This window comes from Xiphophorus couchianus, chromosome 20 (genome assembly GCF_001444195.1).
Source record: "Xiphophorus couchianus chromosome 20, X_couchianus-1.0, whole genome shotgun sequence".
In the NCBI taxonomy this organism is placed as follows: domain Eukaryota; kingdom Metazoa; phylum Chordata; class Actinopteri; order Cyprinodontiformes; family Poeciliidae; genus Xiphophorus; species Xiphophorus couchianus.
This window is the reverse complement of record NC_040247.1, coordinates 14,940,489-14,953,154: the sequence shown is the minus strand read 5'-3', so window position 1 is coordinate 14,953,154 and position 12,666 is coordinate 14,940,489. Positions and strand designations below refer to the sequence as shown.

The window sequence follows — 12,666 nt, the reverse complement described above, 5'->3', positions numbered from 1 at the left end:
ACTTTAATCATTTCATGATACCAGAGTAATAAAGTAGGATACTGAAATACAAACATGACATGATGGAAGAGAACATTTATAATTTCTAAATAGATTAAACCACTGACCAAGCCAAAATAAGCCAACTCCGTCTCCCCGGACCACAAAGTAAATGTCAGGAAGATCCTCCCAAAATCCCAGTAGGGATTTCTTTGCAGACATTAAGAGGATAAATTTCTGGAAGAAACGAAAGGTAATAAAATTTATTCCAAAAGTAGGTTGGAGCATGAGGGTTTCACTGGCATTTTGAAAGTGAAGTATTACTATTGTTTTTCTTTAGAGATTTCATAAATAATAATAATTAAAAAAACAACAACACACAAATAAACCAGAGACTCAAGTTCAGGGTTGAAAAGGGATTATAATTATAGCCACAAAATAACGCAGAGACGGAATTTCGGCCTGGATAAAATACAATTTTACAGCTTGAATTTGTAACCTTGTTTACTAGAGTGAGGAAAGCATCACAAAAGTAAAATTTCTCCGGAAGGCAAGTTCCTGAGGCTCGAACAGAAACATGCTTAAACTCTGGTTAAAATTCACACCTCTGACACTGGAAAATCTGTACGGAACAATTTGATTTCAAACGCTCGTCGGTTAAATAGATTTTAGGACAAAACCACTTAACATGTCGCAAACTGGAACCACATCTTTGGTTACAAATAAAGCATCAACCCACCAAGAAGGAAAGTACAGTGTCTATAGAAAAGTTTTCACCTCCCTTGGATTATTACTTTTTTTTTTCGTGTTTTATTTATTCACAGAGTTCTTTTTTTGTTGTTTTTTTTAAAATGAGACACTGATCAGCAGACGCTTATGTCAAGGTGAAAATAAATTCTATAAATTATTGAAAAGTTAAATAACAGCAAAGAATATTTTCTTTATGTGATTAAATTTGGATGCATAATCAAACATTTATGTCCAATGACAGCAAAAAAAAAATAAAAATCTAAATATGCCACTATATAAGCAAGGTGGACCCAAAGTTCAATGGGGCCACAGGCAGAAATTAATTTAGTAACTCTTAATTTAACCTACCAGTCAGTATAAACCATCTTGCATGGTTTTGTAGTAGAGTGCTATGAAAAAGCATTGTTTCCTTACTCATTTCCATCCATCCATCCATCCATCCATTTTCTGTTCACCCTTGTCCCTAATGGGGTCAGGAGGGTTGCTGGTGCCTATCTCCAGCTACGTTCCGGGCGAGAGGCGGGGTACACCCTGGACAGGTCGCCAGTCTGTCGCAGGGCAACCTTACTCATTTCTTCTATCATAATTGAACATTACAGATCGTCAAATAAATTTTAATACTGGAGAAAAAATTTCCAGACTAAAGTGAATAAACAGCTTTCAAGTAATGATTTATTTTGTTAAGGGAAAAAGATATACTTAAAAATCACTTAAATAGAACCTATTTAGTGACAAGTAGGTTAAATGATTTTACAAAGCAATGCATCATGCACCAATGTAAAGATACTCAGAAACAGAAGAGAAACAAAGACATTGATATTTATCTTTCTGGAAAGGGTTACAAACTAACTTTCAAACCATGTAGAACTCCACTGAACTCCAGAGAGTGTTTATACCAAAATTACTCCAAGACCTCAACATCAACATCTCATCCAGGAAATTACAGAAGAAACTTTAACAGCTAAAGCATGGCAGATGCTTAAGATCAGGGTTCATGGTTCAACAATAAACAGCAGTCTGAACAAAAATAACATTTTGGAGAAGTCCAGCCAAAGTCTGGACCTAAATTAAATTGAGATGCTGTGCCATGACCATAAGCAGGTAGGTAGTTTGTTCATGCTTTTAAAAATTCTAAAATGCACATAAATTAAATGGATTATGCAAAAAAGAAAAATTCCCAAAGGATAAAAAAAGAGTGATTTCCAGTTAATACAACCATTTGATGGTAGTTTTGCCACCGAGGATGTCTCAACCAGTTATGGCAATTTCTTCTTCATGATGATTTGGATGCAAGGCTTGGTACTAAATGTAATAATTAGTTGAAAACTGCATTTTGTATTTACTAAGCCTACCATTGTCTGTCGATCTAAAACATTTGAATGTGTGAGAAAAAATATTTTTTCTGTCCTATGTTTATAAACATACTAGTATCATTCCTTTAAAATCTAAATCATTTAAAGGTTCTATTTATTCAGTTTAAGCAATCTACTATTTTAAAAAAGAACATAGCAGATTTAAAACTTATCTCATTCTTGTCGACACCAAACAACAAGAAAATAATGTTTGAGATTTATTAAGTGTAAGAAATAAAATGTTCTTGGTGGATTCTACAGGCTTGGAGAACGTAGCTTAGTTTGTACGCAGCAGTTTAGTTTGCTTGTGCCTCAGGCTGGCTCTGGATTTAAACCTAATTAACATATCAAAATATAGGTAAAAATACAGAATTTCATGGTAACATTTTTGCTAAAATAAATGGACCAATTAGAGACTGGGATGACTTCCAAGGCACTGAATTAAATCTTCACCGGAGGATCAAGTGAAGATGCTCGTCTTCAGTAAACTCAAACAAAACTAACTACTACTTGAATTTCTGCAGGAATGTCCTAAAAACAACACAATGTGGAGAAGTCAGTGACTCATAGCAGCTTGGCAGGAAAAACAATCAGAGGCGTCAACAAGCCCATAAATGATTTGATCAAATGAAATTGATGTGGAAAGTTTTTGCTAAAACCCAACAAAAGAAATTTGTTTTCACCTTGATTTTAAAATGACTCCGCTTGTTGATCAGTGCCGGGAACAGATTCGAATTACATTGCGACAAAACGCTTCGAAATAAAAGATGAAAAACTTTGTGCAGAGTGAATCTTTTTTTTTGTTTTGTTTTGTTTTTGTGTGTTTTCTTGTAGGCATTGCGTTGTGTCGGTACAGATATGCGTGTTAACCGCTGAGCTGTGATTTGCTGAGGTTAGAGAAGCAACAACAAAAACTTTGAAAAATAATATCAGGCTGGAGATTTGCAGGCCATACATGACAAGCTACAGAACCTCCTTCAGGAATATGGATCTAGTAGTACAGAAATAAACATAACAGGGCTATTAAAGATAATATATATATGTATATATATATATATTACAAAACAATACAACAATATAAATCCCTGTAAAAAGCAATAAATGTTCACATTAGATGTTGCAACACATTTTAACAAAAAAAAAAAAAAAGAAAAAAAAAAGCCATAAGTACATTTTACAGGACAGCAGTGAGATTTTGGGACATTAATGTAGAAGCAGCTGAAAGTCTGTTCACGTGATAAAAAGAGGGGTGGAGCCTGAAAACTGTAACCAAAAAAATACATGCTGGGCTATGAAACGGTGTGATGAAGTGATTTAAGACTTTACTTTAGGTGGATCGCCTCAACTCATCCTGGTCTTCATGCTTCAGGTTTTGTCTCGATGCGGTCCGAAACCCCCCCCCCACCCCGAGGTTTTGTTCCACTCGCTGGGTGTAGGCAGTAACACTGATAGTTTAGTGCAAAGTGGACAGAGCTGCTTTTTCCTCATGTCAACTTAAACAGGTGCAAACGCTCAGCAGGAGAACATTAAAGACAAGAAATAAAGGACCGAAAAATAAACAAAAAAAAACATAAATATCAAAAAACCTTTTTTATCAGTATAAAAAGTAATAAGGTTATTCGTTTAATCAATAGTCTGGCAAAAAGGCCTCAGAAAAGTTCTTGGATTGGTGTTTTTTTTTGTTTTTTTTTACAAATTAAGTGCCTGCAGGAATGTCCTCAGACGAGCGACTCCATGCTCTCCGCAGGGTCCGACTCGTCTGCAATCACCACCACTCCGTTAGTGTCCGTGTGAGTGGGACTCAGGCTGCACTCTCTGTTGCTGACCAGGCTCAGCATGGCTTTGTAAAGGTACTGGTACTGCTCCTGTGCAAACAAACAGAAATATTAAAAAGTTAACAAGACACGGTCCCTGTTCAGAACACTCCTCGTGTCCAGGTTTGATTTAAACTGGACTTCTACCCTGAAAAGCGTCTTTCTCCTAAGTAACACTCTCTGACCGTGAAGACACGGAGGTTAGGCCCCCAATCAGTCGCCACAGCCTACAGTAACCTCAATTTTTGCTCTCTTAGCTCTGTGATCTCCAGGGTGAGAAGCCTGATTGATTCTCATGTTGAGGATCGGCAGAGGGTTTTTCTGAGACCTTTGGACCGGTCTCCTGCTCCGATCACCAGGTGGTCTGCACAAACAAGACTAATCGAACTTCTTTTGTTCTGCTGGAAAATAACATCTGTTTAATAATCCACAGTAGTTGCAGGCGCACACGTAAGACATTAGCAGAAATCATAAGCAGCACAAAAATCAAACAAAGCACAAAGTAGTGCATGATTGTCAAGTCAGTGCAAAATAAATCTCATTTAAAAAAATAAATGAAAAAAACTAAACTGTGTGGGTCTATTTGTGCATCGTGTTCTTCATTTCGTAGATGAATGTTTAGCTCTAAAGACTGTGGCAGGTGTTCTGGGTGTTTTCTACATCCAGAAACAGACATTTTCCACATTCTTTTTCTGCAGAACAGTTCAAACAGAGTGGATGAAGAGAGTCTATAAATACCAGTTTTCAAGTCATGCCAGAGATTCCTAATTGAATTTAGGTCGGGACAGCGACTGGGCCATTCTAACACATGAATATGCTTTGATCTAAACCATCCCCTCTGTGGCTCTGACTCGGTGTTTGGAGTCGGTGTCCTCTTTTGTAGACCAAGAGATGTTCTTTCTGGATTTCTTGCCCTACATTTGCCATCTTTTTTCATGTCCCTTAAAGAAAAGCATCCCACGGCATGATGCTGCCACGGCAGTGTTTCAAAGTGATGGGTAGTGTGCTTCCACATGTGTGCAGCGTCCCCTTCCTGACCTGTGGGAACTTCAAACTGAACTTCATCATTATAGCGATTGCTTTTGTCTTGGTACTCTTTTTTTTATTTTTATAAAGGTTATGTTGAGTTGAGAATGACTTTCTCGCACCTGAACTGTGAATCTCTGCAGAAAGTTTCCACGTGAATAACCCTCACTTCATTTTCAGAAGATGAATTTAACAGTGACCTGTGAGATGCTGGGAACCTTGGGTTATTGTTTTAAAAACAAAATTTTGTTTTAAACCTCTCCACAACTTTATTAGCTGCCTTCCTCAGTTTTCATGATGCTGTTTGTTCACTAACAAACCACTAAGGCCTTCACAGAACAGCTGTATTTATGTGAGATTAGATCACATACAGGTGGACAATTTAATCAGCAAACATCCGGCCACAGTTGGAATAACTTGATGTTATCTCCATTTATTACAGTAATAAGGGCTGAATACATATGTTGCACTTTAATTTTTGAAAAATATGAAAACAACATATCATTTTCCTCCCACTTACCTCTCTAGCTGGTCTATCACTGATAATCTCAGCACAGAACAAAGTAAGAAAAATTCAGACGGTAGGTTTTAACCCCCACAAGATCTAGCTAAAAGAAATTAGCTTTAATATTCATGTGTGTAGAAACTACTGGCCAACTTACAAATGCTTTACTGTGGGGTTAATGTGGCCCAGAAAAGACAAATACATATGTTAAACATAGCTTGGTAATAGTTATTTTATAGCTTGCAAAATGCAGCATCTGCTAATATTTGTCACAGTGGGCCTTTAACTGTTTATCAGACCATATGAAATGGTTACTTGACCACTTGGGGGCAGCAGAAGAGGCTTGAACAAGCCCAACAGCTTCACGAACAAATGTGTCTAGAAACAATCCCTCCACACGGTTAGTGAGAAATGAAACAACAGAAAGTCTCTGTTTGTCAAACTTACTATATCAGTGAAGACCCCCGGCCTCATGAGATTGATCATCTTGGCCACCTGATAGATGTCAACGACGCCCTCGCTTTCCAGCTGCTGGGACAGCGTGGTGAGGGCGCAGAGCATGCCGGCTGACACGGCTCCACACCTAGAAGGAGATGTTCACTGTGAGATCGCGACAGCTGCCAAGTGTTCTTCAACAAGGTTACGCTGGGTGTTCCTCGCTTTAAACATAATGTTGGATTTTAAATTTTATTTCAGGGCTCTGACCCTTTCTATTCACAAACCTAAATAAATGAGCGAAGGATGCTGTGGTATTTATTCCGTCACGACTTCTGAAAATAATTTAATGAGCTGCAGACAGACCGGGAGATACGTCCCATTAATGGCAGATGAGATGCTGCAGACACTGATGCATGTAGGAGGTACATCAGCTGGGAATCTACAAGAGTTTTAGGCTTTTTTTCCCCGTCATTATGGGGCATTAAAATGATAAGTGCTGGTGTACACTTAAGGACTTTAAAACCCAGAGGTACGGAAAGCACTCAAAATTTACTGCATTGCCTTTAATCTTAATCCTACTTGTGCTAAACCCCCAGAAATTAAAAGAAGATCATTTGCTTCACTCTAGTCCAAGATACAAACTTAACATAGCAGGTAAGATCAATATCTTTATTAAAATTAAGCAGATTCTTTATTTCCCTGGACAAAACGTTTCCCCTAAAAACACTCTTGTTTCTAAACTTTGGGAGGAAAGGTAACATACTCATCATGCACAATGGTGGGGCCATCTCGAGTCATGGCTTCCTCCTTGATGACATTGATGAGCTCGAAGGTGCTGCTGAGAGGGGCGTCCGGGTTTGGCCATTTGGGGCACTGAAAGTGTCTCACCTCCAGAACATAATCATCCTGATGAGAGCAAAAGAAAACGTTTCTCACATTTCCTTCATGTCCAACAGAAATATTTTATCAGACGCATTATTATTATTTTTTATAAATACAATGCTGTACTACAAATGTACAGCAAATGTTTCTACTTCAGTCAGATTTTAATAAGGAAGCTGCAAAAGGACAGTGGATGTTTAGATATAAGATTTATATATACAAAAGGGTCAGAATACTTTTTTATGAATGGAAAATTGGATTAATAAAATTCCACTTTTCCAGAGATTTCCAGACTGTGCTAATCTTGACTTTATGATTTTAATTAAGGCTTCCACTCACAGCGACTGAACAACTCCTCATTAACAATTATCAGGGTTAGCAGGTACCTGCGTGGCCTCCAAGATGAAGTCGTGGATGATGATTTGCTCCTCATTGGAGAGGCACAGTCTGTCCTTACTGATGAGAGTAACGGTGAAGGCGATGCAGTTCATGGCCTCTTCTCGGCTCGGCCAGTAAACAAATTCATCCTCGGCCTGAGGGGAGAGCGGTGACGCGCACATTATTTAAATCCTCCGCTAATTATTCATCAGCATTCCTTCACCGCACAAACGCTTAAATGATTCTATTTTTCATGGCCGCTCACTCACCAGCCCCTGGTTGTCAGGCAGCATGACGATAATCTGAGCATTGTGGTCCCAAATCATCCTCCAGAAGTCTGTGGTGGTGTGGGGCAAAGGATGCTGGGTAATAATGAACTCATTACTTCTGTAGTAGCCCTGAGTAGACAGAGGTGGAACAGTTAGCCTTTTGCTCAACCCATCATTTTCTCAGCAGAAGCTTAATGGCTCAGGATACAGAAAAGCAACTCATTAATTGTCAACACTGTACCATTATGTAGGATGCATTAATGTAATCTGTTCCTTTCATGCCAGGAAGGGTGGTGAGTCCAACCCTTGCTCTTTCCGCTGTTGAGGCACAGAGAGGAAAAAAAAAAAAAACAAGCTTTAAATCCCAACCCAAGCGTCTTTTATATCACGCCCGCTGATAATGCACACATTCATTATCGGTCCTTGCTGTTGCCATAGCAACAAGTACCTCCTTTTTCTCCTGACAGGGTGCTGAGAATGCACAGAAAGATTAACTTATAGGATTATGGAAATGGATTCTAAATTTGGAGCAGGAATTGTCTTAATAATTCACACGCTGATAAAGGAAATAAATGTGCATTACGCAGTGACGTGATTGGTTATTTGCTCAACCTACGGGTCCAGAGTGAGGATGCTGCGGTAAATACTCACAGGGAACAACTGAGGAGTTGCGGTTCTTCTCCTTGTTGCAGTCTTTGTGAGCGCTGAAGCACTCGACGAAGCGTGTGTTGCACTGACTCAGCAGCTGGGAGAAAAAAAAAAAATTAAATATCAGATTTTGGCTCTGGAAGTCAAAGGAAGTCCAGCGCAAGCACGAGGAATGACACACAACTCGAAATTAACAGCACCACTTCTATTTTAATGACAAGTGTGGAAACTGGGATGTAAGTGACTTTATGTGAGCAATTATTTTCTTTCCTCTCTTGATGTTGAAAGAGCCGTAGCTTGATAAAACATTCATCAAACTTTGCGTAACGCAACAGAGGTGACAGACATGATTTTATGAAGCTAACATCAAAGTCACTTTCAGTCTAGTAGCAGAAAAGCCGTCGAGCGTGTTGCTATTAAGTTTGTGATCAGCGGACCACCTCAGATCCGGCTGATGGTGAGACAGCTCAGGCTGCTTCCACTCACCCTGAATTGCTTCTCCAGCCGTGTGCGGCCGGTTGAGTTGGGAGTCAGGATGCTGTTGACGTAGCCGTGCAGCTTCCAGGCCGGCACCTCCGTCTCTCTGCTGAGGATGGCCTCCATCAGCGCGTCGTGGATGAAAACATACTGCTCCTGAGAGGAAAGTAAGTTACTTCATAGCAGGTTCTTTTTCTATTAATTTTAGGTTTCTAAATTTAAGTTTCTACAGTATAGGTCAAAAGTAATATATACCTTGTTTGTTATTTAACTTAATGTATCATTATATATGTTTATAACACTATTTGATTTTAATTTGTAATAGCCACTCGTGGACAAACCAAAGATATGAAAAATTACCGTATGATTACTTCAGTGAACATTAAGGTAGCTGGTTGTTTTATGAGAATGTAGACACAGGTGGGTTTCAGGTATTAAAATATAACAAGGTTTTAGAAACGTACAATTTCAGAACTGTGAAATTTAAAGCCGAATCTAGGGATGCCAGATAAACTAATTTTTTCCCCCTGCTGTATTGACCAAAAAGTAATTTACTAAATTTTACAGAAATCCTCATGAAATCAGGTTTAATGTTAAGATGCAATTAAACTGAAGAACCTTTTTTCAGGAGCCAGGATAGTATTCTGGGATAATATTTTTTTCCTCTGGGGCAAATATAGGTTGAAATCTATCCAGAAACAGGAATGCTAAGAAGTTAGAACTTTTTTGGTGAACTGTGAACTAAAGGTGGATTTTTCTCGTGCGCGAAGGAGGCTGAAGATGTTTCGTTAGTTCAATATTTCCAGCCTTTTGCTTCATCTGGTTTATCCTCCTCTGCAAGTTATATTTTCTGTTTTCTTTAAATTGCATGACCAGAGTTCAGTTTTTTTTGTTTTGCCAACACAACATCTAAAACCAGTTACCCATGCTGAATATCAGTGTTTTACAGTCGAAAAAATCCACCAACCTCACGGAAAGCGTGCACTTTTGCTTTCAAGGGTCTCTGTAGATACAGAAACACTATTATCAAAGCATTTTCAGGAGATTCTAACTAGTAAAATTTGAACACATACTTTCTGTTTATGGCCTAAGATACCAACTAAAGCAACCACAACTACTCAGTATTGTTAATCATCAATTTTAGTTTGAATGGCTGCTGTGTAGTTACAACAAGAGAGATCTTACAGGGTTTAACAAATCGATGTCTGTGGATTATTACAAACTGCCTCAAAATTAGAAGTGGTTTTAATGCAGTTTCAGAGTTTAGCAGCTGTGAAAATCCAGTAAATGATCTCTTTAGATGACAAGTTGTAATCCAAATTCGGATCGGCACAGTTCACTTTAAATCAACTCAACTTGCACATTTTCACAGAGTTTGGAGAGGCTTTTAACTGCTATGAAAACAATGTGATGGTATTATTGCTGTTTTAGTTTTATTTCACTGATTTTTATCGCATTCTAAACTCCAGAGACGTGCGACCCCCGACTGCACAACTAGTAGGACTGCGTTCTGAGGACGCACCTTTACCAAAGTTTTTGAATAAAACCTTAATGGCTGAACTAGCACAAAATATTGCCTTTTTAGAACCAATAAAAATGTTGAGGTCCAGGAAGCTATGTACACATCGTCTAACTCCTAAAAAAACTAAAAACTTCAATAGAAATAATAAACAGTACAGATACAATAGGCCTTCGCAGCGCTTTGCTGCTCGGGCCTAATTAGATTGAAGCAGATGTGAATTGGTAAGTACACTAGACTCAAAGTTTCTTTTTTCTTTGTCAGTTATTGGCCCTTTTTACTCAAAGCATCAAAAGCAAACACTATACAAAACACTACGAGCAAGAAGAAAAAAGAGGCAAGTTGCCGTATAGCTATGGGATGTTATATAAAACACTTATTAAGGACTTAGTTAAGAATGTTATTAATGGAAGTTAATGTTGACGTTACTAGTCACTTCAACCTGTCATCCTCTCAGTGATATGCTGCAGCAACAGTGAAGAGCTAATGCATTTTTACAGCTTTATTAATGACTGTTTTATTGACCGATTCATTGTCATTTATAAGGGGTAATTGTAGAGTTGGGGTGATAAAATATTTAAAAGGCTTTATATGAATCACGAGTCAGTTGAGTAGACTTGTTAGAAATTTTTTGGAGAGGAAAATGAAACAATACATATTTTTTAGACTTTTAATTTAAGATTTCCATTTTTCTACACATAGAAAAAAATATTAAAAAGAAAATTTCAGACCAATCAGACAATATGTAAATCCATATTGTGGATTTACAGTGTGCTGTTTTTTTCTGCAGCCTGTCTTCCATTTTGCTCATGCTGTAAGAGTCCATGATTTGAGGAGTGCAGTGTTCAGCCTGAGAAGAGCCAGAGTGGGCCACCTCCGGTGTAATACGGTCATCGGTATTATGGAGAGTGTGTAAACGCTTGAACTCTGCAGTGCACTGAAAATTGCAGCGAGCGTGACCTTTACCTGAGCTCTGAGTATCAAACTGAATAAACTTCATAACTGCTCTCCCATCTTAAATCACAGCTGACCTTTAAAGGGAGAAATCCGGTTTTCCAGACTTCCCAGACGAGTTCGGCCATCTTACCTCAGTCTGGACAAGGTAGTTGCGTTGTGTGCGTATATGTTTGAGAAAATCCAGGACACTGGCTGTGCTTTTGTCCTTGATTTGTTGCAGCATGCTGTCGATGACGATGTACGTTCCCGTGCGCCCGACCCCTGCACTGAAGAGCAGAGCGCAAAGTGGTGTGAGTGGATGTTCAGAGGGAGAGATTAAAAGCAAATCATTATTAATGAGTCTGACTGCCCATCTGGATCACTCATTCAGCCCTGGAGCTCAGTGCTGAGGATGTACCTGCAGTGCACCAGGACAGGACCCATGTCTGCAGTACGAGCCGCTGAGGAGCGGTTGATGAAAGTGAGGACAGGGAGGGTATACTCTGGTACTCCCATGTCAGGCCACTGAGTGTAGTGATACTGGATCACGATGCGTTCATTAAGCTTCCCTTTCTGGTTCCCCTTCTGACCCTGAAGTATGAAAACAAGCAAGTTAAGCAAGGGGAAAATGCAGTACTGATGCTTTACTCTGTTGCCATGGAGCGACAGAATCCATGGAGTAGTAGAGAATTCAGCCTGAATGGAGCCAGAATATTTGAATAATAATATTTATTTTCATTATTAACATATTTAGCTAAATAGAAGTAGTTTAATCTGCTTATTATGGTAGTGCATTGTGGTGGCAAAGTTCATGCAATCTGTATCTACTAATAATGCCCTTAGAGCTGTACTTGATAATGAATGGATGCATGGATGAATAGACAAAAGTTTGAACGGATGGACAAACAGATGAATGCATGGGAGGACAAATGGATGAACAAATTAATAGGATGATGCATGGCTGGATAGATGGAGGAATGGATTATCTCTGCAAAACTAAATGGTCAAAAAATAAACATAAATGGACTAAATCTGAACTTAAAGAAAAAGTTCAGGTTTAAAAAAAAAAAAATCACTCCTGATATATTGTGTCCCACCACTAGTCACATTTGTATGCAGTGTTTCCTCATCTTTTAAACAACTTGGCAAACAAAAACAGAACAAAGCACCTCCTTGGCAGAAGTAAGACAGGCAGAAATGTATAAATAGCACATCAACCAATAAGCCAACAAAAGCTTCAGAAATAATTAGATAAATCCTTCCTTCTGCATTTATCTCCACACTCTGAGGCTGAGGAATAGATGAGCAGAGATAAATCATACATAAATGTAAAAGAGAGTCGCAAAGCAGTCATGAGCTAAAAGAAAGCAGGAGAGGGCAGCGGGTGGGGTGCACAGAGAAATAAAAAGAATTTTAAAAGTTGCCTTTGAATATAAATTTAAATAAATTTATAAAATAATAAATTAAAAAAAGGAATAAATTAAAAAAAGTAAAATCTGCAGAACTGAATGACAAATTAAATGAATAAAAAAGGCAGAAAAGAGATTTAATAAATAAATTCAATAGTAAAGATACTAAAAGTTAATTACAGCAATAACAGAGGAAATACTGCCATTTTGACCATTTCTTATGAATTCAATAACAGGTAATGTTTGTATTGAGACATTTATGCATCTCTATCAGTCTTTTAAGG

At 38.3% G+C, this 12,666-nt stretch overlaps 1 protein-coding gene across 2 annotated transcripts in view; it reads right to left on the bottom strand.

The window, feature by feature from the left end:
- Nucleotides 1-380: 380 nt before the first annotated feature.
- ca16b (carbonic anhydrase XVI b) overlaps nucleotides 381-12,666 on the bottom strand; it is a 155,103-nt gene continuing 142,817 nt past the window's right edge. Inside the window, exons 20-30 of one of the 2 annotated variants that reach the window (XR_003593595.1) lie at nucleotides 11,392-11,564; nucleotides 11,125-11,260; nucleotides 8,528-8,674; nucleotides 8,045-8,138; nucleotides 7,635-7,711; nucleotides 7,394-7,522; nucleotides 7,133-7,279; nucleotides 6,628-6,770; nucleotides 5,874-6,009; nucleotides 1,293-3,946; nucleotides 381-1,138 (exon numbers count right to left, since the gene is read on the bottom strand). Coding sequence is in view for 1 of the 2 variants with exons in the window: in XM_028002757.1 (XP_027858558.1) it covers nucleotides 3,800-3,946; nucleotides 5,874-6,009; nucleotides 6,628-6,770; nucleotides 7,133-7,279; nucleotides 7,394-7,522; nucleotides 7,635-7,711; nucleotides 8,045-8,138; nucleotides 8,528-8,674; nucleotides 11,125-11,260; nucleotides 11,392-11,564 (1,329 nt within the window). In the remaining variant the exon portion in view is untranslated. Of the gene's footprint in view, nucleotides 1,139-1,291; nucleotides 3,947-5,873; nucleotides 6,010-6,627; nucleotides 6,771-7,132; nucleotides 7,280-7,393; nucleotides 7,523-7,634; nucleotides 7,712-8,044; nucleotides 8,139-8,527; nucleotides 8,675-11,124; nucleotides 11,261-11,391; nucleotides 11,565-12,666 lie in introns of those variants that run through there. The other variant, XM_028002757.1, reaches the window with a different exon arrangement.